This window comes from Brettanomyces nanus, chromosome 1 (assembly GCF_011074865.1).
Source record: "Brettanomyces nanus chromosome 1, complete sequence".
Lineage (NCBI taxonomy): Eukaryota > Fungi > Ascomycota > Pichiomycetes > Pichiales > Pichiaceae > Brettanomyces > Brettanomyces nanus.
Window position 1 is genome coordinate 322,241 of NC_052374.1, and position 25,964 is coordinate 348,204.

Sequence of the window (25,964 nt, forward strand, 5' to 3'; positions counted from 1 at the left end):
TTCTCGCACCTACACTGAAGATGAGTACAGCTGGACCCTCACCGCTTTCGGTGAATAAAACAAATAGACAGGCGAAAGAAGAACTCTTAAATGAACAGAAGCAGGAAATCAGAGAAGCTGTAAGTATAACTACGAACAAAGAAAGAAAAAGACACAGCTGAATTTACATTACTAACGATTGTTGTTGCACCAGTTCACCTTATTCGACTTGGATAATGATGGATTATTAGATTACCATGAATTGAAGGTGGCTTTGAGAGCACTTGGGTTTAATTACTCGAAGAAAGAGGTTCTCTCTGTAATAGAGAAGTACGATTCGAACGATCAGAAGCTGATACGTTATGATGATTTCTACAGATTTGTCGCCAGTAAAATAGTGGAAAGAGACCCAGTAGAGGAAATTAAGAGGGCATTTAAACTCTTTGATGACGACGGGACGGGAAAAATTAGTTTGAAGAACCTTCGCCGGGTTGCCAAAGAATTGGGTGAAAATCTCACCGATGATGAGCTGATGGCCATGATTGACGAGTTCGACTTGGACGGCGATGGAGAGATTAGTGAGCACGAGTTTCTTAATATATGTATGGAAAATTAAACTAATTAATCAAGGTACGCTAGTCTGTGCGAACATGCATACACATTCGCAGGTACAGGTATACACAAATATCTGCAACCGAATAGAGGGGGAAATGGCTGCTTGCGTTACTTAATAGTCAAGACATACCGCATATAAATGAGTACTGAATTGATGCACCATGATTCTGCATAAACCAATCAGGCCAGATTATTCTAAATTTGGCAGCTCCCGACAGCTGCTATGCACTACTTAGATAAAGAAAAGGTGCAAGCTCTTCTCAATTTTGCCGTGCAGCATTACATCCTGCAGGTTCGCGTGCGGCTCGAATAGAAGGGGAAAGGAGAGGAAAGGAAGATTTTCCCCCTCAATCGAAAATATTACCTCTCGAATGAGTAATAGGCAGAGAGGAGAAAAAGTTATCGGCAAGTACCACTGCATCTCTCTGATTGCTCGCAGCAAGATCTGCGCGGGAGAATAGTTAATTTGATGGCGCTAGCACATGACTGAAAATAAGATGCAGGTGCCTTCCCGGATTAGTAAATTGATAAATGAGCGAGACACATGTGCTTATTATGTTTATTACGCTTCTGGTGTATACTGGCACACTGTGTTAATTGTGAATAATCAACCTACTTAGTAACAAAGACAATCATAATATATATGGCTCAACATCCGGTGAAAAAGCTGAATGATTCTTCTTGGTGTAGACTAGTAAGTATATGCTGGGAAATAGAGGAGAAAGGCTTGAAGTAGAGATCGCATCACACTGTGAAGCTCATGAGAGTATTCACAACCCTCGAACAAGGGAGAAGATGCTCCTCTCAATTGCGTCTCTAGTTTCAATCGCTTCGATTGTGGCGCTCAACATGACCGATAACGAGTATATGTTTTGGGCCACAAAAGTGTCCGATAGAGTGCCCAATCATCTAGTGTATAGACTGTCTGAATACACAAAGGACCCTCCTACTATGATTTTTATCAGCTTTTTCATTATGTTTATGAGAGTGGACACGATCCTGAGAGAAGCCGGAAACTGGATGATAAAGTGCATAATATTTTCTCTTGTTATAGCGTGCCAGCTTTGTTATATGGCAGTATTAGTAGGTTTCCTTGTTCACGGATTGGCCTTAGAGAAAGGATTAGGTTGGTTCATGGTGGTATTTTGCTCTGCTGTTTTACACTCATTTCTATTTCCTGTCACTATGAAAGGTGGCTACATATTGATCTACATAGAATCGTTTCAAGCTTGGATTACTGTTTTGGGATGCATTTTCGAGGTGTGCAAGTACTCTACAGTCAATATGACCAACTACTTGTCCTACTACGCAAACATGGACAATCAAATAACAGTCAGAAGATGGATGCAGGCATTATCGCTCATTCATGTTTCCAGCTCGGCCTTCGTTGGATTAGTTCTACTTGCCACGACCATATCATTTAGTATGGCAGAAATTGAAACAGAGGCGCAAAGCGAAGGTGAAAAGTCGGTCGATGCAAATGAAGTGCTCGGCCTTGTATGCAATTATGATGAAGAGTTCGCAACGAATGGTTGCTTTTCATCTTGGATAAATGTGATGTACGTGCCACTCATCGTTGTGTCCTTATATCATTGCTACAACCTGGATTGGTTCCAGTTTCCCATCAAATGATCGAATCGAGTAGTGAATGAGCAACGAAGTAGGATGATAACTACGCAAAACCAATAAATCATCAAATCAAAACCGGCTTGAATAAACTTCTCTATTGTTACACACTCCCCTGCATTCCCATATTCGGATAATTTACAGTTTGCTATATATAAAGCAGTTTCATTATAATATATTACAGTGCGAGGGACCACCAAGGTCGGCATCGCTTACTCAGGTTATCCTATAATAGCCACCCAATCTCCCATTTATTTCTTGCATGCCAGATAGTTTGTGATCATATAATGCAAATCTAGGTTTTCTATTCTTTTAAAATATTACTTTTCTAAATATCGAATAACTTTTCTAACATTCTGCAGGTAAATCTTCATAGCTTTCTGAAGACTCCTTGACAATAGCGGGACATAATATGATATGTCCAGTCTTGCAGCGTTGCTAATGGTTAATCATACCAACCCTAGATCTGATCGGTAAATAATTGTAGTGTCTCCTGCGTATCCCAAAAAGATACCAGTAATGCTTGTTCTTTCAAGCTTGCGAGTTATTAAGTCGTTATGAACAAAAACCTTGCATCCGAACGGGATTAGCCTGGATCAATTTTGATGCCGAGCACTTGGCTCTATATCAATAGCTTTATTTTTCACATCACTTCGTAAGCCTTCACTGGCACCTTAATGTCTCTATTACTTCACTTCGGGATTCTGAAACCTTCCCAAGCATACACTTCGTCCTCTTTTCGTACATATTTACATTCAACCCGTTATAGGCTTAACGGTAACGATATGAAACATTTTCACTACTCGCCAGACTCACTAGTCGTCATGACTGTGATCCGCCAACCTTACACCAGGACACATCACGCTTCAGATATATGTATTTCATTTCTGATTGAGGATAGCATACCTTTACTAATCACCAATAAGAAGAGTTACTCTTTTAAGTAGAACTCAGTCAATAACTTAAAGATAGAGAACTTAAAAGCACGTGAACAATCACACGTGATGTACATATCATCATACATAAAACATAAAAAGATTTTTTATTTATGTCCTAACCCTTAATAAATGTATATCCGCCATGATCGGAAACAAGAATGTAAGGGCGAACAAAGTCGAAGTCAGTGCCTAATATGTCAGATCAGCGCTTCATATCCAAGTGCCTCATAGCCACCAGGTAAACATCAGCAGGTACCCTAAGGAACGTGTGATATGCCCATAGAGTCGGCAACCCCACCAAAACTACTCGGGCGGTACTCCCGTATAATACCTCGGCGGGCCTATAGCAGCCCTTGTAACGCGGTGCTTCGATAATTCCTCCACACTCACCCCACATCGGGGGCTGCTTTCCCTTAAACCCGCCCGCATCCCCAGATTTGTGGCAAGTGATATTTAGTTTATTATGACAAATAGAACTGGATTGTGGCGCAGTCCCCACCTTTTCCACAAAAAATTTTTAGAAAAATTATCCGGAGCGTTGCGGAGAGTTATTGTATGCGAGCAGGGGAAGCTTCAGTGCGAAAGTTATGGAGGTGGGTCTTCCGGTGCGCGCAGCTTTTCCGCTTTCTCAGGCTAAAACGATGAATGAGCGAGGTAAAAAAATCCCGTCCTCCTCAATTTACCGACTGATTGCACTGTATTTTATTTTTCTTGCTTAAGCTCCATTTTTGGGGATGGCCTTGTCCTATTTTTTTCTCCTTCCGTTTCTTTCCAATTTGCTTTCTTCTTATTCTTTCTAACTGTTCCTTGTAATTGTTAGATTTAACTAGATCTACTTCCCTTGTGAATTCTTTGTCTTTTTGTTCTACCTCACTGCAAATATGATGTCCTTTAGAAGAGCCCTTTCCAAGGCTCCAATTGTCCAACACTCTATAAGAAGTATGGCCACTGCCGCTGCAGGAAAGACTATGACTGTCAGAGATGCATTAGACAATGCCATGGAAGAGGAATTAGACCGTGATCCAAGTGTCTTCCTTATGGGTGAAGAAGTTGCCCAATACAATGGTGCCTACAAGATTTCCAGAGGTTTGTTGGATAAGTTTGGTCCAAAGAGAATCGTCGATACTCCAATTACTGAGATGGGTTTCACCGGTCTCTGTGTTGGTGCAGCCTTTGCTGGTTTAAAGCCAGTTTGTGAGTTCATGACAATGAACTTTGCCATGCAGGCCATTGATCAAATTATCAACTCTGCAGGTAAAACTTATTACATGTCTGGTGGTAAATTGCCAGTCAATATTGTTTTCAGAGGTCCTAACGGTGCCGCTGCCGGTGTTGCTGCTCAGCATTCCCAAGATTACTCTACTTGGTACGGTGCTATTCCAGGTCTAAAGGTCATTTCTCCTTACTCTGCCGAAGATGCAAGAGGTTTGTTAAAGGCTGCTATTAGAGACCCAAACCCAGTTGTTTGCTTGGAAAATGAATTGCTTTATGGTCAATCGTTCCCTGTTTCTGAAGAGGCTCTTTCTCCTGATTTCACATTGCCAATTGGTAAGGCCCAGATTCTAAAAGAGGGTAAAGATTTGTCTATCATTTCTTACACCAGAAACTTGAACTTCTGTTTGGAAGCTGCAGATATCGTTAGAGACAAGTACGGTCTTAATGTTGAAATCATCAACTTGAGATCTATCAAGCCTATGGATTGGGATACTATTTTGAAGTCCATCATCAAGACTAAGCATGCTCTTACTGTCGAGTCTGGATTCCCTGCCTTTGGTGTCGGTGCTGAAATCTGTGCACAGGTCATGGAATCTTCTGCCTTCGATTACTTGGACTCTCCAATTGTTAGAGTTACTGGTTGTGAAACCCCAACTCCATACGCCAAGTCATTGGAGGACTTTGCTTTCCCAGACACCCCAACCGTTGTTAGAGGTATTGAGAAGGTTATGTCTTTGGGTGAGTGGGCTTAAACGCATTTATTCCACTTATCAATACATTGATATCTCGTTTTTAAACCTTTCATCCACGATATTTATAATCAAATCTCTTATGATCACGGTATGATGTCTGCTTTACTTGTTGCCTTTGTTTTTTTTGTTTGTTTGTTTGTCGTTTATCTTGTTTGTTCCCCCCTTTGTTTTTTCGTTTTTTCGTCTTTTGTTTGATTGATTTGTGATTGCTAGACAGGCCTACTGTCGCCCAGAGAGTGAGAGAGAAAGAGAGTGAAAAAAAAGAATAAACTTTCTTATTTGATCTTGTCGGCCGTTTGTCTTTGTTTCTATTCTGTTTTTCCACTGTTTCGTCTTGTTTTGTTTTGTCTTGCCCTGCCTTTTTGCCTTTTGACGCTATTGAAGTTTGTTTTGATTGTCTTTTATCTTTGTTTTTTAATCTAACGTTTTCAGTTTCATTCTTAAACTTTTCTTATGATGCTATCCTATTTTTGATCTATACACATTGTAACACTTAGAAATTCTTTCCATTGTGCTTCTTGTCCGGCTTTTCCATTCTATCACGGACCCTCTCCAAAGTCATCTTGACATCGTCCTCATGGAAGTGGTCCAAGTTATAGTAGATTGGAGCACATTCCAACAACCATTCAGGTCTAATGCTAGTAACGGTACGAATGTAGTTCTTTGATGTCAAGACAAACTCGTTGTAGATTACCCACTCATCTTGTTTACTCAACACCGTAGATGGATGCAGCAAAACATCCTGACTATCTTTAACAGTAATGTAGCCCTTACCTGTGCTCTTTCTCTTAGCCACCTGCATGAAAAAGCCGGCAGTAAGCGCTTTTCTGATGTTATCATCGTATTTTGGATCTTCGTATGCCGTGGAATTCATCTCCAAATTATAGGACTCCATGATTCTAGATAGTTGTCTTCTGACATTATCGCCACTCTTCAACGATCTAAATGAAAGAAAGTTCTCTTTGCACCATTTTCTGCCACCAGTTTGCCTAGCCTCGTCCGAATTAAATGCATTATAAACGTTCAACAGGGTCAAATGGTCACCATCAGGGTGCGCAAAAGCCATTTTGGCATCTTCAGCTGCCTTTCTAGCACCAGCACCTCCGGGTCTCACAAACACATTAGGAACAGAAAGCATAGAGACAACTGTAAGAATTTCCTCGGAACAGTGAAACTTAGGTGATATAATGAGAAGCACAGCCAACATGGGATCCAAGGGGAAATGCGAGGCCATACGACCAAGAGACGTTAGTTCGCCTTCATCGTCTAAGCAGTCTAGATAATTCAACTCTTCCAATGCTCTCATCATTGTCTCGGGAGCAGGAGGGTCCATGAAATCAAAATGAACAAGGTCATCAATTCCCAACTTCTTCAATTCCAACACAGTAGAGGATAGATTGGACCTGAGAATCTCTGGGTAACTCTGCTGTATCAGTTCCTTCTTGAAGGCTTCTTCAGTGTAGAGTCTAAAGCATTTACCGGGTCTGGTACGACCAGCTCTACCGGCTCTCTGTTGAGCAGAAGCCTTGGAAATTGGGGAAACAAGTAATGATTCCACTCTGATTCTAGGGTTATAGACCTTTTGCTTGCTGAAACCAGGGTCAACCACGTACACAATACCATCGATGGTCAAAGATGTCTCTGCAATATTGGTGGAAACAATCACCTTCCTTCCAGGTCTTCCATTAGGCTTGAAAGCTTGAGGTGCCTTTTCAAAAATCTTTTGCTGTTGATACGGTGGTAACGAACCATACAATGGATACACTTTTAAAGGACCACATCCTTCCTCTCTAATTAGCTGGTCTGCCTCCAAACTGATTTTGTTACAAGCGTCTTCAATTTCTTCTTCACCTGTTAGGAAAAGTAAAATATCTCCGGCTTCTTCAGTCGCATGAATTTGTAAAACGGTTCTAATTGCAGCATCCAAATAATCTCTCTGAAATTCTGGAGTATAATATAGCTCCACAGGATACGTACGTCCAGGAACCGTCAATAACGGGGCACTATTGAAGTAGCTCTGAAACTTTTCAGCATCCAAAGTGGCCGACATGATGATTAACTTGAGATCTTTCCTTCTTTCGCAAAGCTGTTTCAACATGCCCATCAATATATCCGTGGCCAACGTTCTTTCATGGGCCTCATCCAATATGAGGCAAGAGTACTTGCATAGATCGTGGTCTTCCATGGCTTCACGAAGTAACATACCGTCAGTCATATACTTCAAGACAGTCTTACTAGAAGTCATATTTTCAAAACGAATACTATAACCAACTTCTTCACCCAATTTAACGTCCATTTCATCGGCAACTCTCGCAGCAACAGACATGGCAGCCACCCTTCTGGGTTGAGTAATTCCAACTCGACTTCCTGTAAGCTGAGGCATATCATCGTATAGAACAAACTGTGGAATCTGAGTGGTCTTACCAGAACCTGTCTCACCAACAAGAACCATGATCTGACTCGACTGAAACATCTTTAGAAACTCCTTTCGCTGCTGGTGAACAGGGAGATTCCTTCTTGTCTTTAAAATGCTTACATATTTATCAGAAAACTCTCTGCCCGTGAACGGATTTATCTTACCGTCTTCAAACTTCTTGGCGTACTTTATCGTCGTTTGGAATCTCTTATCGAGATCTAGTCCATATCCATCTTCTATATCTTCATTCTCAGTATCTATAGTCGAGGTTTTGGACTTTTTTTTAGGTCTCAAAGACTCGGTCATATTGTTATATATCAGATGTTAGCTGTCAGTTGAATAAAATTAAATAATCAAATCGAAAGCATAATATAGATAGTAGGCACTAAACAAAATAGAAATGAAAATTTTAACTGTTGAGATTTCGCTTTGTTCCGAGATCCTCGGGCTGTGCAAATGCTTTAGCGTCATCTTCAGTAATCCCTAATCTTGGTTTGTGGTGGTCTGCTTAGTCCATAATAGAGCTCATGTAGTGATTTTTCTGATCGGAATATAAAATGTAGGACATGTGTTTCTTCAGTCCAACCGTTCCCTGCCTTTGATTTGGTAAGATACGGAGGATCTAGTAGACATCTGCAGATTTTTGACGGACTGGACCATTTTCCGAATTTTACCTTACCATTTGCGTTCACAAAACAAGAACAATTTTAACTTCCAACCTAAAGCTGGTAATAACATATTGTTTGCTTAACTATATCTGTCCTCATGCAGCCTATTTTAGATAGCTGTTATACTAGTACCTAGTAGTAGAGCAGTAGCTTAACCGTTCTCGGTCTTGTTCAATGTTTTCTTAGTACAATTTATAATTGTTGAGAATTGACGCTTGTATGTTCGCAAGGCGTTACATCATCTCCATAATATTTAAGCTGATATCGTAGGAATAAGCAATGAAAATATAAGCGGAAGAAGAATAGAAAAGAAAGTATGCTTATCTCGCTGTTTCCTCAGATTCAGATCTAGGTTTATGTTGCCAGATTACAAGAAACCAACAAGTTTAGAGAAAGAAAATAATTAAGGGTAAGGGAAGACAACAGCTCAAATATCTCTTAGTTTTCACTCCCTCCATTTTAAAGCCATCATCATTTATGGTTATCTTGATTAGTTTATTTGGTTATGCCCTTGACCGTCACAAGAGATAAAGTTAATAAGAATCAGAAAGAAGGTACCTCACTGTTCCTGAAATCAATGTCTTTATTAGGGACTACATAATCCGATGTGCATCGCGGACAATTTCAGCATTGGGGGTCTGCGGGTGCAGCATCGATTTTTGTTCCTGGGCTATTGTTCATGCAGGATGCGAACGCATAAAAAAATATACCGGTTCCGACTGACAAAAATTTCCTTTTCCATGTAGGTTTCAATCTATTTGATTTCGAGTCATGACGATTAATTTAACAAAATGTGAGCTGCATACTTTGACCTGGTTCTTTTTCATTGTTACCGTTTCCTAGCATAAGTCGAAGTTGTTAGGCTGTAGTGATAAAGCGGATAATGCACATCATCTGATCATCTTACTCATTTGAAATATATATATATTATTTACTGTGTCTCTATTCCATTGAATGACAGCCCATTGTACAGAATTTTTGATCTATATTTTGGTAAAATAGATGGAACTACTTACTGATGCAGAGCAGAATTGGAATGTCATAAATTGAGCAGAAAATTCTGCTAAATGGGAAATTGCGGCACCAGTTAAAGATCCTAAATAGTTCCATGAACTGTTGTTTCCGGATTAAGACAATTGTTGTTTCCGAAAGAACGAGTGCTGGTTATTCTTTACAGCTAATATACAGATTAACAAGGCCACTTTTCGAGGATGTCCCTTAAAGAAAATCTCGAGTAATATGCAGTTTCCTTTTTAGGCAATTTATCTGCACGTCTTGAGGGTCAAAGAAGCGGTCTAATTTTTAAACCCTTCATTTATTACCCTTTGAAGGATAGTTTATCTGCAAGTTGACCCTTCATTTTCTGGCTAAATTTCGGAGTTCTGACAATCTGGATTGTAGTACAAATATCGAAGGATGTCTCTTGCTCGTAGTTAGCAAAATGTTCTCATTTGTAGCTATCAAGATAAACTTAGGTGATATTTTCGTTCGCTTTTAAATACAAAATGAGAACCAATTCCATTACTGCCCTTGTCATATTGACTTTTTCTGCATTGGCTTCCGCCGGTGAGTGGAATAGTCCTTCGGAGTCTGTGACTTCATCTGAAATTACATCTGATGACTGTGATTCTACAACTAAGACCACCGAGACTCCTGAAACTACTGATGACTGTCCTGAATCCAAGTCCTCGGAAACTCCTGAAACAACTGATGACTGCCCTGAAACTAAAACCACAGTCTTTACCTCTGAAGGCACCCTCTGTACTACAGGATACAAAGTTGTCACTACCACTGCTAACAACACGACTATCGCCACTACCACTCTCTGTCCATTACCAACAAAACATATTACTCCTAATGAAACCGTTGTCACACCAACTATTGTTCCTTCGTATCCTGTTACAGCCAACTCTTCACTTCCTGCTCCAACTCAGTCAATTGTCCCTCCAGTTCCTTCAATTCCTTCAGTGCCAATATTCGAAGGTGCGGCCAATATGCATCATTTGCCAATCGGTATTGCTGTTGGTGCCGCCCTCCTCAGTTGTCTCGTCTGAGAAAGCAGGTCAACTTAGCAGGGTGATTTCGCCAAGCTACGATATTTGTCTAACTTCTTTCTTCTTTTTCTTCACTTTAATATCAACTACTGTATCAAATCTATGTGACTAGGAAAAGTATTATAACTATATGAAAAAGTAACAACACCAACATTAAATTCAGCATTAACATTAAAGTGAACAACATCTTTAGTCGGCAGTAGCATTATTGCTTATTGTGATTTTCTAAAGAGCACACTCAATCGATATCTGCCTTATCAAAAGTCTCACCCTCAACCAATTCAGGTATGTCCTCGTCCTTTTCTTCCTCCTTATTTCCAGCAGCAGCTTGTCTGTCCTGCAACTGCTGAGCAATCTTCTGGAGCATGGACAAATTCTCAGCACCAAGCTGAGGTAAGATACCGGGGATAAGCTCGGTAACACTCTTCTCTTGGGCAAAACCACTGAAAGCATAGGTATTGTAAATTGGTGCAGCCTGAACACCAACCTTATTGAAGTGCAAAACATTACCATCCTCCTTGAAAAAGTTAGCCTCTTCAACATCGTTCAAAACCTGAGCGTTTAACTTCTTTAGAGCATTTTGAAGCTTTGTGTCGTCTCCCTCGGGGTTCTTTTGGACCTTCTTGGCCTTAACTCTAGAGCCACCCACTCTCTTGGCAGATTGTTTCTTAAGTTTGGCAAGTTTGGCTGGATCGACAGGCATATTGGCTTTAGTCTTCACAAATATAAACTTGTGTGTGCAAGTAAACTGTTATATGTAGAAGAAGTCAATGTGCTTCTTCCTTGTTCTCCTTTTTCCTATGACGATTCTTCTCCTTGAACTCTCATCCAAAATTTTTCACCCACTTTTCGAGTTGAAAATTTTTTTTCTTAGGGACCGGGAGAACGACAAATGTCACGGGGAGTAGAACCCAGTAGGCCCTGGTAGACCAACAAGTGTACACTTCTTACTATTATTCGCTGACTCTCACGGTTATCTAAGCAGTTGCTGCTCAGCCATAGTTTAAAGTGTGGCGAGTAAAAGAGATACTCCATTCAATAACGGTAGAGTAATACTGGGTAAGCACTTATTCTGATGATTCTTTTGGGAATGTTATAAATAAGAGATGAAAACACAAATGTATAAACTAGTTTACAGAGATTTGACACGAAAGTAGATTCACTTGCTTGTCTTGGTGCCATTTGCATTAGTCAATTTTTTAAGTAGCTTTTCCCTATTCCGGCGGCATGTAAGTGTATCAATGTGCCTTTTCAAGGCATCTTTCCGCGCAAATCCCTTTTTACACAAGGGACAAATGTTGGGAGGCACATCCAAGTGAATCTTCTCGTGTCTCTTAAGATCCGAAGACCTTTTAAATGATATACCACATTGACCGCAGATGAAATGCCTTTTTTCGTCCTTACCTTCGCCATGAGTCCCTGGATTTCTCGAACTTTCATAATGTCGACCCTTTGCAGCACTATTTTTAAAATTAGCGTTAGAGCCACTGAAAGAACGCGTCATTCCTCCAGACGCAGGTGTCTCCAAAATGAATTGAGTATGAGGTTCGCTGTTTTTCTGTACTTTAAAAGCAGGCTGTTCACCTGATGTAAATGAATGACTTTGGTTCAGAAACGTGGCTTGCGGAGGCGCAATTGGTACTTGTGTCTGAGGCTGTGTTAACGACGCTAGCTGCTGACCTGAAGATTGGTGAGACCGCTGAACTTGCTGAGCCTGCTGAGCCTGTCCCCCAGATAATGTTCCCACGAGCATTTGAGCGATGCCACTGATCAAGTTCTGTTGCTGAGATGCATCCATGTTCTTTATACGGGCGACTAGCTGGTTCACCAGGCCAGTTTGAGAGCCGTTGGACCCGTTGGAATCGCTAGCAGTAGTTTGAGTCTGTTGAGGTTGAACTAATGTTTGCTGTGCACTAAGAGGAGAAAGAAGAGACAACGTATGCAATAGGTTTGGCGGGGCATCCATCTTGAAAATGCTATTGGATAGAACAGGAAACCCGCCGTTGTTGTCTCCGTTACCCGTCGTTATGCCATTGCGCAAGCTGCTTGTGTCACTGATACTTCGTGATCTTTGCGGAAAGAGCAAAGAGTCAGTGATTTCTTCTTGACGCTGTTGCTGTTGCTGTTGCTGCTGTTGTATCTGTGATGGCTCATCCCGCTGCTGCTGACTTCCCAATCCCACAGTGTCCAGGTACTCTCGAGAAAGCGGAATTCCTCCATGAGGCGAGTTGGAATACTGAAGCCTACTGAGAATATCTCTTATAGTGGGATCTATTCGGTACTGATGGAGCTTAATAACCTCATTGGCAGCCCTAAAAAAACTAACATCCTCATCAGTAATTTGCGTATTAAGTAATTTAGTTTGAGCATTGGGTGAGATCTTGGGTTTCTGAGAATTGAGCAGCTCTATAAGAAGTCTTTGAACCTCCTCTTTACCACCATCTCCGCTGTGAGATGGTTCACTTGAGCTTTGATTCATGTCCTCAGTGAGGATTCACTGGCTAATTGCTTATAGCACGGCGTAATGGAGTGGACAGATATATATATTCAAGTCCTTAAAGGGTGTTTAGGACGATATTTGGATGAGAAACAGGATGAGAACGAATTGCGTTCGAAACACAAGGTGAAGAAGAAAAGAAGTGTGCGTAGGAAAGAGAATAGAGTTGCCAATGAGTCGATTGCAAAAGCAGAAATCTCGCTATATAAGAAACAACAGTGGTTCAAGCAAGGCTAAGAGATGCTCCGGAGTGAGCCCTAACAGATAGTTCCACTTTGGGAAAAGTGAGGCGTCAGTCTTGAAGAGAAAGTTCGCGAATGACGACTCGAAACGTGATCTTGGAAAAGCGAGCAGACAGAGAACGTCAGAGATACAGAGAGGCAGAGCACGTCAGAGATACAGAGATCCATCCAGCCAGCCATGCAAGCCACTTGAACAGCATATTTTACTTATTAGAAAAATCTATCTAGATGAAAATGAAAATAATAAGAAAAATTATTAACTAGCAGCAAGTGAAAAATAAACGCAGACAATAAAAAGAACGAAGAGTAGATCAGTTCTTCTCGGGTTTCTCGAGCATTGACTCTCTGGAAGGACCTGTACCAACGAACTTGATTGGAACACCAACAAAGTCCTCAATAAACTCCAAGTAGTTCTTGGCATTGGTTGGCAAATCATCGTACTTGGTCACTTTGGTGATGTCTTCCTCCCAACCTGGGAAAGTCTTGTAAATAACATCAACTTTTCCTAAGATACGTAAATCATCAGGGAATGATTCAAGAGTCTTACCCTTATAGCTGTAAGAGAGAGCGGCCTTCACCTCTTTGAATGAATCCAACACGTCCAATTTGGTGATGTTCAAATAAGTGTATCCATTGATCCAGGTAGAATACTTCAAAACCACCAAGTCCATCCATCCACACCTTCTCCTTCTTCCAGTAGTAACACCAACCTCGTGGCCAATACTTTGCAACTTGTCACCAGTCGCATTCAACTGTTCGGTTGGGAACGGACCTGCACCGACTCTAGTAGTGTAGGCCTTAACAACACCATACACCTTGGAAATGGCTTGAGGAGGAATGCCCAAACCGGTAAGCACACCTCCAATACCAGTGTTAGATGAGGTCACATAAGGATATGTACCGAAATCAATATCCAACATCAAGGCGTTGGCACCTTCAATTAAAACCTTCTTGTGGTCAGCCAAAGCATTGTGCATAAATGGAACAGAGTCCACGACGAAAGGTTTCACAGCCTCTCTCAACTTTCTGTATCTCTCGATCTCAGCATCGGAATCGTGCTTGAAATTGCCGTATCTTTTCAAACGAGTATCCACCAATCTCCTGTAACGAGTAACAAAGTCCTCCCAAGCACCAGGCTCATCACTCACCAAGTGATGCACTCTGATACCAGATCTGGAAACCTTGGTGGAGTAGGCAGGGCCAATACCCTTACCCGTAGTACCAATAGATTTCTTATTTCCGGAAAGTTCCGCTTCTCTCAATTTATCCACTCTCTGGTGAACATCAAACACCAACTGAGCTCTAGAAGAGATGAACAACCTGCCTTTGCAATCAAGGCCTTGGGCCTCCAACTTGTGGAGCTCGGCAAAGAAAGAAGGAAGATGCACAACGACACCTGAGCCAATCAAGTTTTTACACTTAGGATTGACTAATCCAGATGGAAGCATGTGGAAATCAAACTTCTTGCCATCAACCACAATAGTATGGCCAGCATTGTTACCACCTTGACATCTACAACAAACATCGATATCCTCACAGAGAATATCCACCAACTTTCCTTTACCCTCGTCACCCCATTGAGATCCTAAAACGACTTCAGCCATCTTAGTTTGTACGTTTTTATATTGTTATGCTAATATTAAAAGAACGTGAGCAGAGCACGTTAAACAAGAAAAACCCAAAAGAGACAACTAAAAACAAAAAACCCCATCCTTCGATTTCGCTGCATCTTCCTTATATATTTACTCCATGCTTCAAATTTCAGTCATAATAGGTGGGAAAATAATGGAAAAAAGAAAAAAAAAGTCCAAAAAAGGTCGAAAAAACTTCAAAACCTGTCCAAAAGCTTCTCTTAAAGCCTTACAAAAAGCTTTGACAAACTCCAAACTGGAAAAAAATGAAAGAAAAATGAAAAGTTTTGATGCTCTCGGAGCTTGGCCTCGAGAAATTTGAAAATCAATTTAAAGTCCTTAAAAGAAGTCAGAATATCGACGCAGAGGTTACAGCGTCGTCCTCCGTTGCGTCGATAGTACTATCTTAGACGCTATTGGCTTTCACCTCCTTATCTTCTTCGACAGTCTCCACATTATCATCCTTATTCAATTTGGCAGCATGAATTGGAGGCAATTTAACACTATATATGTTAGTAACAGCAATTCACAGTGAAAAGTGCATTTATAGTACTTACACGAATCCTTTGATCAAACTGTATTCATGTTCAATAGTTCCTCCCATGGTCTTGACAGCTTGTTTGAATCTTGTAGTTGGTTAGTAAGAGACTAATCTCAATTTATTCACTGCTGTTTTTTTTTTTTACTTACTTGGCAACAGCTGGCTCAGTAGTCTTCTCTTTGAGAGTCACCTATGAAGTAGTTAGTATTGAAGCGTTGCATGTCAAGGGCGACATTGTTACTTACGATGAATGTCTTGTTCTCACCAGTAGCTTTGCTAGTGTTTTCAGGTGTCTTGGTTGAATCTGTCATAGTTATTATTGGTAATGGAAAAGGAATATAAATCTAATATGGGCGAAAGAACTAGTAGTGGATAAAGCTGATAGTGAGGGCAAGCGAAGGCGAAGCGTTTACGCCGCTTGTGGAGATTTCGCGATAAGCCCCGTACCGGGAGATAATTTTGGGTCCACCCTGTGAAGAGGTTAGCCTTGATCCTTTAGTATTTTATTGTTTGTAAGGAACTGCGTTACTGTAATCCTTGTCTTCATCTTCCGAATCGCTTGAAAAGGTACATAGTGGCGCTCTCTGCAGTGGTGTTCTTCGCAGTGGAGCTTTCCTCGACGATCTCGATAAGCCGCTGCGCTCCCCTGGATCTACATCACAAACTATGGTACCCTGAATTTTCTGCCTGAATTTTTTTGTATCGGACTCTTGATCGTAATCGTAGTAGAAACAATCTGAGTAATCGAGTCCGTCGCAGGTCTCGTCGAAATCATCCCGCAAATCTTCATCTAAATCTTCCTCAAAAGCTCTCTTTTCGACCATGTCGTTTTTATACTTATTAACCTTATTGTACACACTCCCAATAAATGTATTAGGATCCTGCTGAATTTTTTGCTTAATCAGATTTGCCTGCTTGTTGAACCATCTCTCATTATCTCGGTTCATATTCATTAGCATATTCTTGCCTCTACTAAGAATCGGATTAGCAGCTATATTATGCGAGATGTTGTCTCCAATCGTGCTAAAACTCTTTGCAATTGCCTGAGCATCATTTCCGTTGAAGTTTATCATCGATGCTTTCTTGCTTAGCTGTGAAGTAAATTCCATAATGGATGGCTTCTTGCTAATTTTTCTGCCTCTTCTAGATTGTCCATTCGACGACGAAGAATGTAGTTTGGCTTGGTCTATCTGTTTGTGCTTTTCCGGGCTTTGAGGAAGAACTTCATCCGTATATTCTAACTCCAGGTGAGCAAGCTCTTTTTCCGTTTCTGCCAACTCCTCCTTGAGGTCCAAGACTCTTCTCTGTTTAGCAGCAAGTTTGTAGAGTAATCCCTGGCTTCTCACCTGCTGACTATGCAGCGACTTTTTTTCTTGCTCGTTGCAACTTGAACCTTCTTCGTTTTCAATTTCTGGTTCATCTTCCTTCTCGTTTTCTTCAACCGGAATGAAAATCGGTAATCCTTGTCTCTTTGAACTGGTTGTATTTTCTTTCTCTAATGATGATTCCAAAACTAAACCCTCTTTTGATGTCTTGGTAGATCGCTCAAGAGCAAACTTAATCAATCCAGTGCTCCTACTAACAATTCTTTCTTTGATTGGTTTCTGCGGAAAGACGTTCTGAGCATTGTTCAATTTATTCACTGAAGAACCTGAAAGAATGGACAACGACGGTTTCTTACAAATAGTTCTATGGGACTCAAATACCGAATTCATAATTATTTCTGCCAAACGATTGCAAAGAAGTTGGTAAGACACCCTGTGAAGTGTTGAGTTGAAATGTAAATTCGAAGTTTCAATCCTGACTAGGCCTACCATATTGAACAATTTCTGGATTGTTCCCAAATAGGAAAAAGAAAAATATCGCTAATTTTACCTTTAAAGTAAAGCTTTAAAAAACTATTAGATGTTCTTGAGGGAGCTTTTGAGGAGAAGATATATTATTCATGTACTTATGAGTATTTCTGTGCATCCAGGTGAGGCGAATTATCTGCTTGCTCAGTAGCATACTTTAAGATTATAATATATCATTCCCTTAGGTCAGTGTCCTTGTTTGAACCTGGAATGGCCATACTAAGGCTATCTAAAACTAGCTTACGGCATATTTCACCACGGCCGCTTTGACTCTGTAGCAAGCAATAGCCATGTTAAATCTATCCTCATAAGAATTGAAAGTAGACACCCTGGAAAACCAAGATTAGACCTATTAAATGAACACTTTTAGTTTTATTTATAGAGCAGAGTAGAACTAAATGATTCAGAGACTAATCTAAGGAATGACATCATCTATTGTATGTCTTGTGTGCAGTCTCGTATTCAAGACAATGATGCAAGGAACCTTTTATCAATGGAGAATGACGGAAGTTCTTTGTCGATGTGTGGTTTGGGGTTTGAGAACAGAGTAAAAATGAAACCGGGATAAATTCACGAATAGATCTGGAGTCTTCTAAAATCCAAATGAAACCTGTTGCTTGTATTTGGCTAGTCTTGACGTTAGTATAATGCAGATTTTGATCCTTTAAGAGATAATCGAATGTTAAAAAAGTCGTAATAGCTCTTCTCTTTAACTTCTGTTCTTTGCTGTTGACTAACTATTTTATTGAACCACAGCCAGAAAAAAAAGTAGTCAACTGTTATGTGACTTAAAGTTTTGAAATATTCTATCTCTTTTCGTTTCAATTCCCAGCCGTCATTTACCACTACTTGTCGTTTATGACATACTTAAATTGTTAGACTAGGAAGTCTGCCTTTCAAATTTATTTGAATTTTGCCTTGCTAGCTCAATCGGTAGAGCGTGTGACTCTTAATCACAAGGTTGCGGGTTCAATCCCCGCGTAGGGCTTTTTATGCCTTTGAAGTTCTTTTTTGCATCTGAGCTCTCTGATCCGTAACGATGTCTTGGTTTGTTTTAACCACCACTTATGTACATAGTATAGCCATGCTGTTCGGAATAGAAAGGTTTGCATATGTTCTACTACTTATCACTGGTTTTGTTTCTGGTACACTCTATAATAGCCAGTATGACGCCTGGCCTTTTCTTTCAGCCAATAGAGCTATTGCTCTGAGAACGCAGAGGGATATTTCCAAAAGCTCTCTCATTACATATGATGTGGTAACGGGTGTCAATCTTACCACTGTAATATTCCAGTCTTTGGGATACAACGACAGCTCCTTCACAGATATTACTGATCTTTTGAATGTCGGTATACAGGCCCTATCGTTGGATCTCTATTATAACGAATACACGAAAAATTGGTCTCTCTGTCCTTACAAGGCCGTCAACTCCAACTCACTGGCAACTCAATGTGGCAATGCTTCTACATTTAACTTGGCCTCAATTGCATCAATTGTTGATTCTTTTCTTCTAGACACGGATTCCATACTTAATACAAACATGTTCTATGTTTTATTGAACTTGAATTCCATGGTTGACCACGAGTCCTCTAATTTATCCGGCGTCCATAGATTGGGGAAGATCTTCAAGAACATAACGAACCTTATTACTCCGGAGATGATCCACACTTCTAAGCTTCCGACTATTGGCAATCTACTCTTCACCGAGAATATAAGATTGTCTGTTGTCATTGTCGAGAACAATATGCCTGCCAATACAAGCTACGATCTTTCGTCCGACCTAGACACTGTTTTCATTGCCAGTGATTTAATGGAGGCCAGTGAATATCAAGATGTCCAAGGCAATACGCTCAATCCGCTACCAATGTTATACGAGCCGTTCGACTTACAAAACACATATAATTCATCAGACTCTAACCAAACAAAGTTTAGGTTTCTCTACGAAACCCCAGACAGTCAGTTCACATTATCGGAGTTTCATACTATCATATCATCAGGATACTCACAAATAATCTCTCGTTCTTTCTCGAATCTCAGCGACATATCTGATTTCTTAGATAACTCGTTATGGAGTTGGAGGTCCGGCCAGCCACCTTTTGTAGGGTCCATAGAGGGTAACAACGGGGAAATTATCGAAGTTGGTAAGAACGCGGGGAGATGTGCCGTGGTGACGAAACTTGGCTGGAAGGCCACTTCATGTGCTCTGAAATATAGATCAATGTGCCAAAATAGTAATCATGATGCTGAGTATGTTATCACAGACGATACATCGAACTATCGTTCGGCTGCTGAGAAATGCTATGAGCTAAATGAGACATATGTGGTTGCTGTACCTTACACTGCTGGAGAACAGAGCAAAATGACTGACATGATCAGTGGTGACGATGACGGTGTATGGATTAATATCAACTCTATTTCTAGTGCTAACTGCTGGGTACAAGGTGTGAACACTGTGTGTCCGTACCAGAAAACCATCTCTAAAAGGATTTTCATCAAAATGATTACGCCGGGATCGGTGGTATCTTTCGTTTTGGTGTTGCTACTTATTGCTTTCCAGTTCAACAGAGTTCCAGTTCACAAGAATAGACGACATTGGAGAAGGTTGATGAACGACCGATTAGCTGGAGAGTTTGAAGGTGTAGCATCTTGAATTGACTACGCTTAAATAGTCGGTTGTGATATATTTGTAAAAGAGAAAGAAAGAAAGAAGGAAGGGAGAAAAGAAAAGAATCCGATAATGCGATGCTATCTAATGATTTCGAAGCTATTGTTAACACCTTCTTCAAGCTCTATCAATTGGCTTTCAAAGAGTCCGCTGTCATAATTTCCTATCCTCAAGTCATATTTGGAGTTCCATATCGAGTATATTCTGACTGATTGATCACTGAGACCTGCACAGACATACTTCTGGTCGTACGAAAGATCAGCCGTTAATACTCTCATCTCAGAATTGCTGTCAACCTTTTTGACCACTCTCAGTGATGGATACGCATAGACCCTTAAAAGTCCATTTTTTTCGCCGGGACTTCCGAACCCAAACGTTGCCAGCAACTCTTTTCTGGAACGTGACCAGATTAGTGATGTTACCTGACCTTTTGTTTCAAATTTCTTTACCAAAGTGCCCGAAGTGGTATGCCAGAACCTAATACATCTATCTTTACTTCCTCCACCTGTGGATAGTAAGTTTGACATCCAAGGACAGAACGCAACTGCTTTCACTGCTGCTTGATGATTTAGCGTGAACATTTTCTTAGGTTTCCTCAAATCATCGATTCTGTAAAGCGTACAACTATTGTCATTGGATCCAACGGCAAGCTGTGTGCATTCAGGGTTTACATCGATACCGCAGACTTGCTGCTGATTGCACCGTATCGTCATTCGTGTTACTACAGTGTACCGGTACACCCCATCCAAGTCGCGATTTTTCTCGAATTCGTATAGTGCAACGTCCCCTGAGTCATCACCAGCATAGAAGAGACTATGATCATTGACCCATTTAATACATGAAATGCCTGTACTTGGTTTTAAAATTGAACTGACCGCTATCTTTTGGGACCCACTGTCATATAAAGTAATTCTTCCTGTTTTCGTTCCGACGGCCAAGATACCAGAGGAACTGTACGACACGGAGGAGACAATCTCACTATTTAGCCTTTGCATCGGTATTGTACCCTGTTTCTCGTTCCATATGTATAAGAAAGCACCAAGTCCTACAGCTAAAACATCAGATTCTTTAGACCAACATACTGTATTGGAATAGTAGTCGTTCCGAAGTCCTGGGGCATCGAGCACTTTAAAAGAGATCTCTTTTGCGGAGGACGACTCGTTTTTTTCTTTTTTCCTCTTCTGACTTTTACCCCTAGCAAATCTTTCTACAAATGAATCTGAATTCACAGAAGGCATCTTGAAGGATACATGCTTATTGTTATGCGTATTGCCAAAACTAAATGGCTTGAAGCTCAGAATCCTTGACTTTCTCTTGAATCCAAGAGCTCCTGCGATTCGGTCGCCCTGACGTCGAAGCTTAGCTTTGGTACTAGAAGAACCCGAAAGCAAAGAATCTGTAGAGGAATCAGAGTCTTCTGAACTTGTCTCGGATTCAGTTCTCGTAGTAATATCAAGATGCAAGTTAGGACTCACTAGGAAATATCCATTTTGAATGTGAAAGGATCTTGGCGCAGAACGGGCGCGAGCATTAGAGCGCTTCTCTGACGTATCAGACTTGAGATCTAGTACTTTTTCCTTTTCGTGCAACAACTTGAAACATGAACTATGCAGAGAACGTTCTCCCAGGTTCCTTATCTCCGGAATGAACCTATCGATTATATCCCCAGTGATCTGTAATTCAGTTTGATGTTGAGGAAACGAGCGAGGTGCCACAGATGGACCATGGTCCATTGTTTTGATAGCAAATAGTTTGTAACGAGAGAAAATAGGATACCTCACTCCAGTACATCCCGAAATCCATCGAGCTTTATAAGCGCTGGAAAAGCGCTCCTTACTATTTCCTAATCGGGAAGAATTAAATTACCTGATATTATGCTATTTCGCTATATACCAAAGCTTTCATCATGAAAGCAGAAACCACAATCATCGGCCCATAATCGAACCTTATCGACAAGACCCTTAGGACCAGCTGCTACAACCAATATCTTATTATTTGGTTTACCTCCCCTATCACGGAATCGGGCCTTTCTATGACTGATAAAGTTGGCATTATTGAACAAGTCATCCTCAGACTCATTAACATTCACATTATAGGGAGGGTCTTGAGATAAAAGCTCATTATAGCAGACAGGCTCCCCACTCTGGAGATCAAACATTGGTCCCGTACACGAGGAGCCGGTACACCAACTATAATAATATAGACCTAAAGTTGGTCTTCCAAAATCAATTCGACATGAAAGACCTTTTAAAATCCAATAGTCGGCCAAATCATCGTATAATTCTGAGGATGAAGTGTCATTCTTACTAGCGGATCCAGAAATACCGGATATATTGGCAGACGGATAATATCCCATATCGGGACCAGAGACAGATGAATAATCATTCTCACCACCTTGAGTAGCCAGATACCCATAGTTTTCAGGTGCACCCGTATTACGAATGAGTGGTGATCTATCCGTAGCTTCTGAGCTGTGCCCTTTCAATTCAATATCCACATCTTCAAACTTGTCTTCATCGTAGTAAGAATAACCGCTTGAAGGAGCATGATTTTTTAAGGATAGATAACTTTTTTTCTTCTGTGCGGCCCTTTGAAGACTAGACCCAATGCCATTAGTATCATTGGTCTCTTCGTCTAACTCCGTATTTTCAGTTCCCAAAGAACTCCTTGGGCTAGAAGAACCACCTTGACTTTTGGGATTGGAACGAGACCTATTGTTAAAGTCCATCATACGAGATCCTTGAATTTTGTCAAGCTCCTCCTTCCGCCGATGAAGCTCCTTTACAGCCTCTCTGAAATGCATTTTTTCGGAGTCAGAGTATTTGCCTGTAATAAATATATCGATGCAATCATCACTAACTAGGGCATTTTTGAAATAGTCCAAGACTTTCAAGTCCTCATGATCTCTGATAACCCAAATAATTTTAACCATAGCGCCGTTATAACTCAAAACCCTTAATATCGGAAGTGCAAAACTGATAGCTGAACCACCTACAACTATCAAGCATTTCTTCACATGGGTACGAAACGCTAAGGATTTGGGATTGACATTAGGAATCTGCTGGATGAATCCAAGGAAAGGTAAAAAAACACCGGTCACAAGATACTCTCGATCTCCTTGGAATAAGAAATGGCCCTTTCGAACAATCAATTTCTGATGATCATCAGAGGGTAACGTTGACAAAGTGTAGGGATGCTGCTCTGGAATTAAGAGACCATTGTATAGACGCCGAAAGAAGCTATTTCTAGGGAAATCTATAATTCTAATATGACAACCTGGCAGACACGATTTACGCTTAAGAGCAGAATTAGGAATTTCGACAATGGCTATACTTGTAGACACCTGACAAATCTTCACAGTTGTGACAGAGCTGATTCTAAACTTATAATAAGATTGATATAGGAGAATAGCTATGTTCGCCAAAGTAAGAAATGGTATGGAAGGACGTGCATGGAAATAAAGAGCTATAACAACAATCCATGTGGATGTATAATGATTGAAATAAAAGAATCTGTAATAAGATCTTCTGATGCAAGGTAATGAGGTCAAAATTATTATGAAGAAGGCCAACATGGCGATGATTCCAGTCAAGTTTTTCAGCTTCCAGAGCTTGTAAGTGGTACCTCTAGTGACGAAGTACACCGTATACATTAGACAATGGATAAGTGATTGCAACACCACCAACCTAGAAAGCCATTTATGAATTGGAATAAGGTTCAGATAGAGGGTATGAGGTAACGGCGATGGTCGTAGAGTCAAGAAGAGCACCGACGGCAAACAGTAGACGGGAACTCTACCGAGTCTGGCAGCGATGAGTCCTAGATCATTATTTGTCTCCAAAAATGTTAGAGGTAACAAGATCAATATAAGCAAAGAGATAAGTTTGAAGAGCGAATTGTTCAACATAGCGTAACTATTCCTCATTCGGACGGCCCTTACTCGCCTTAAGATACGACGATGCATGGGTGACGAGAGCGCCCCTTGAATTCTATGTGCAAACGGTATGACAAGAAGGCATAACATAGTTACAGCAACAGTATAATAACCGTATCTTACTGTTACCTCCTGCCCTGCCATCTTTTCAGTAGAACGGGACAGCGACTCTGCAATCAGCTGTATAAAATGTGCTGTCATCTGGGTCATCTGGAATGTCTCTGACAGGGATTCAGAAGAACAGTTAGCATGGAAGAAAAAATATGAGCAATTTGGTGGGTTTCCCCATATAAGGAGAAAATACCTATTGATGACTTGAAGTTCACCACTGATTTCTAAAAGGAGAAGGACAGAAAGTGGGAAAAACAAAGATTGACGTCCCGGGCATCCGATAAGTGCGCGCTATATAGAAATACTGGTGAGAAATGATGAGTGAATACAGAAAAGAAAACTTAGATGTCAGAGCTCAAAATCAGATGGAACTGTACGACGAGACTGAAAATGAAATGAAACCACGACATGGACATCCAAACTATTAGACTGAATGGATAAATTACGGTGGTGGTTCAATTTTTAGAGAGAGATAAGATATGACTCCAATTATGACGTATTGTCTACTATAAGGAGACATGGAACGATTTTCAAATAAGAATGCCAATGAAGAAACTCCACAATCATTAAATACGTACAAATGATACTACGGGAAACTAAACTTAATGATCCCTATTGTTTTTCGCTCTTTGGTAAAGTATCTTTCTAACATTGCGTTATCTCTTCTTAGATCTACTGATCAAATAGATAACATTTAGCGAGGCCCCGACGCGTCGGTACGTCTAAGCATTAATACTCTAGTTACCTGATTAGGATGGGTAAGGGAGGATGGTAACAGTACCTTATAAATTTTTTGGAATTAGTATTCAGCAAAAAGCCACTCTCAGATATTACAGGTCATCCTCATTTGTGTCACGGTATACTTACAAGTTTTCTGATACGTTTGCCCCTGAAATCCGTAGCAGTGCTCTGAACGCTGCAGGAATAACCCTCCACGTGACTTAACCCTCACCCTGTTCTCTTAATGCTCGAAAAAATTTTCGTGGCTTTAATCTGTACACCTCTCTGAAAAATTTTTCATTCTGAAAAAGGCCTTTTGATTTTCATCTTGAGGTTCATTTTTAGATACCTATAAGCTAGTCGAACGTTAATCCATTTTTGAGCTACTATTAAACTATAAAGCACTACCAATATGGCTGACTTTTCATTGACTCAAGAGGACTTGCAACTATTGATTGCAGCCAATGCTCATCTTGGTTCTAAGAACACTAACGTATGTCATATCACGGCTTTTACTGCCGAACGTCTACTGGACGGAGATCTGGGCAACAACAGCAAGTATATATGAGATTAGGATAACCCAGGGATATTACCATTTACTGAACATTTGAATATTTGAACATGAACATGAACGTTGACATGAGCATAGACAACCCATTTTCCCTAAGATCACCAAGATACTCAGTGCTGCTGCTGCTGTTACCTATTTTTTTTTTTCCTATAGAAGCCCTTCTTATTCATCAATCTTACTAACATCCATTTTAGGTTCACCAAGTTCCATACATCTACAAGACCAGACCAGATGGTGTCAACGTCATCAACGTTAACAAAACTTGGGAGAAGATTGTTCTCGCTGCCAGAATTATTGCAGCTATCCCAAATGCATCTGATGTTGTTGCCGTCTCTTCTAGAACTTTGGGCCAGAGAGCTGTGTTGAAGTTTGCTTCTCACACTGGCGCTACTCCAATTGCTGGTAGATTCACTCCAGGTAATTTCACTAACTACATCACCAGATCTTTCAAGGAGCCAAGACTTGTCATTGTCACCGATCCAAGAACTGATGCTCAGGCCATTAAGGAGGCTTCTTACGTTAACATTCCAGTTATTGCTTTGTCTGACTGCGACTCTCCTTCTGAATATGTCGACGTTGCCATCCCATGTAACAACAAGGGTAAGCACTCTATTGGTTTGATGTGGTGGTTGCTTGCTAGAGAAGTTCTCAGACTTAGAGGTACTCTTCCAACCAGAACCGAGCCATGGACAGTTATGCCTGATTTGTACTTCTACAGAGATCCAGAGGAACCAATTGTCGATGCTGCTGCTGATGCCGAGGCCGATGAAACCGAAGAGACTGCCGAGACTGCTGATGCCGAATGGACTGCCGAGCCAACCGCTGCTGACTGGGCCCAGACCTCTTCTACCGGTGACTGGGCTGCTGAGGGTGCCGAGAATGTCGAAGGTGCTACCGCTGCTGCTTCATGGTAAATAGCTTTCTAATAAAAGCTTA

General features: G+C 40.8%; 12 protein-coding genes and 1 non-coding gene across 13 annotated transcripts; 6 read left to right on the forward strand and 7 right to left on the reverse strand.

Annotated features, from left to right (window-relative positions):
- Positions 1 to 20: 20 nt before the first annotated feature.
- Positions 21 to 595, forward strand: CDC31 (Calcium-binding component of the spindle pole body (SPB) half-bridge; the record flags this gene model as incomplete). Its single annotated transcript, XM_038920502.1, has 2 exons — positions 21 to 119; positions 194 to 595. 2 exons carry the CDS (start codon positions 21 to 23, stop codon positions 593 to 595), a joined length of 501 nt encoding a protein of 166 aa, XP_038776430.1.
- Positions 596 to 4,042: 3,447 nt separating this feature from the next.
- On the forward strand, positions 4,043 to 5,125 carry PDB1 (pyruvate dehydrogenase E1, beta subunit; the record flags this gene model as incomplete). The annotated part of the gene is made up of 1 exon (XM_038920503.1): positions 4,043 to 5,125. The coding sequence occupies one exon, from the start codon at positions 4,043 to 4,045 to the stop codon at positions 5,123 to 5,125; it is 1,083 nt and encodes a 360-aa protein (XP_038776431.1).
- A 493-nt stretch (positions 5,126 to 5,618) lies between these two features.
- PRP43 (DEAH-box ATP-dependent RNA helicase prp43) lies at positions 5,619 to 7,847 on the reverse strand (the record flags this gene model as incomplete). The annotated part of the gene is made up of 1 exon (XM_038920504.1): positions 5,619 to 7,847. The coding sequence occupies one exon, from the start codon at positions 7,845 to 7,847 to the stop codon at positions 5,619 to 5,621; it is 2,229 nt and encodes a 742-aa protein (XP_038776432.1).
- Positions 7,848 to 9,826: 1,979 nt separating this feature from the next.
- FOA43_000170 (uncharacterized protein) lies at positions 9,827 to 10,263 on the forward strand (the record flags this gene model as incomplete). Its single annotated transcript, XM_038920505.1, is given in 2 exon segments — positions 9,827 to 9,832; positions 9,850 to 10,263. The coding sequence occupies 2 exon segments, from the start codon at positions 9,827 to 9,829 to the stop codon at positions 10,261 to 10,263; spliced, it is 420 nt and encodes a 139-aa protein (XP_038776433.1).
- Positions 10,264 to 10,501: 238 nt separating this feature from the next.
- Positions 10,502 to 10,966, reverse strand: EGD1 (Nascent polypeptide-associated complex subunit beta; the record flags this gene model as incomplete). Its single annotated transcript, XM_038920506.1, has 1 exon — positions 10,502 to 10,966. The coding sequence occupies one exon, from the start codon at positions 10,964 to 10,966 to the stop codon at positions 10,502 to 10,504; it is 465 nt and encodes a 154-aa protein (XP_038776434.1).
- A 456-nt stretch (positions 10,967 to 11,422) lies between these two features.
- Positions 11,423 to 12,742, reverse strand: FOA43_000172 (uncharacterized protein; the record flags this gene model as incomplete). The annotated part of the gene is made up of 1 exon (XM_038920507.1): positions 11,423 to 12,742. One exon carries the CDS (start codon positions 12,740 to 12,742, stop codon positions 11,423 to 11,425), a length of 1,320 nt encoding a protein of 439 aa, XP_038776435.1.
- A 571-nt stretch (positions 12,743 to 13,313) lies between these two features.
- FOA43_000173 (uncharacterized protein) lies at positions 13,314 to 14,606 on the reverse strand (the record flags this gene model as incomplete). Its single annotated transcript, XM_038920508.1, has 1 exon — positions 13,314 to 14,606. One exon carries the CDS (start codon positions 14,604 to 14,606, stop codon positions 13,314 to 13,316), a length of 1,293 nt encoding a protein of 430 aa, XP_038776436.1.
- Positions 14,607 to 15,039: 433 nt separating this feature from the next.
- On the reverse strand, positions 15,040 to 16,889 carry FOA43_000174 (uncharacterized protein; the record flags this gene model as incomplete). The annotated part of the gene is made up of 5 exons (XM_038920509.1): positions 15,040 to 15,136; positions 15,191 to 15,259; positions 15,324 to 15,364; positions 15,420 to 15,478; positions 15,848 to 16,889. 5 exons carry the CDS (start codon positions 16,887 to 16,889, stop codon positions 15,040 to 15,042), a joined length of 1,308 nt encoding a protein of 435 aa, XP_038776437.1.
- A 1,053-nt stretch (positions 16,890 to 17,942) lies between these two features.
- Positions 17,943 to 18,015, forward strand: FOA43_000175. The gene has a single exon. It is a non-coding gene; the product is annotated as a tRNA-Lys (tRNA).
- A 96-nt stretch (positions 18,016 to 18,111) lies between these two features.
- Positions 18,112 to 19,677, forward strand: FOA43_000176 (uncharacterized protein; the record flags this gene model as incomplete). The annotated part of the gene is made up of 1 exon (XM_038920510.1): positions 18,112 to 19,677. One exon carries the CDS (start codon positions 18,112 to 18,114, stop codon positions 19,675 to 19,677), a length of 1,566 nt encoding a protein of 521 aa, XP_038776438.1.
- Positions 19,678 to 19,772: 95 nt separating this feature from the next.
- Positions 19,773 to 21,425, reverse strand: FOA43_000177 (uncharacterized protein; the record flags this gene model as incomplete). Its single annotated transcript, XM_038920511.1, has 1 exon — positions 19,773 to 21,425. The coding sequence occupies one exon, from the start codon at positions 21,423 to 21,425 to the stop codon at positions 19,773 to 19,775; it is 1,653 nt and encodes a 550-aa protein (XP_038776439.1).
- Positions 21,426 to 21,577: 152 nt separating this feature from the next.
- Positions 21,578 to 24,257, reverse strand: FOA43_000178 (uncharacterized protein; the record flags this gene model as incomplete). Its single annotated transcript, XM_038920512.1, has 2 exons — positions 21,578 to 23,103; positions 24,245 to 24,257. The coding sequence occupies 2 exons, from the start codon at positions 24,255 to 24,257 to the stop codon at positions 21,578 to 21,580; spliced, it is 1,539 nt and encodes a 512-aa protein (XP_038776440.1).
- An 85-nt stretch (positions 24,258 to 24,342) lies between these two features.
- On the forward strand, positions 24,343 to 25,942 carry RPS0 (structural constituent of ribosome; the record flags this gene model as incomplete). Its single annotated transcript, XM_038920513.1, has 4 exons — positions 24,343 to 24,369; positions 24,425 to 24,453; positions 24,860 to 24,950; positions 25,223 to 25,942. The coding sequence occupies 4 exons, from the start codon at positions 24,343 to 24,345 to the stop codon at positions 25,940 to 25,942; spliced, it is 867 nt and encodes a 288-aa protein (XP_038776441.1).
- Between the last annotated feature and the right edge of the window lie 22 nt (positions 25,943 to 25,964).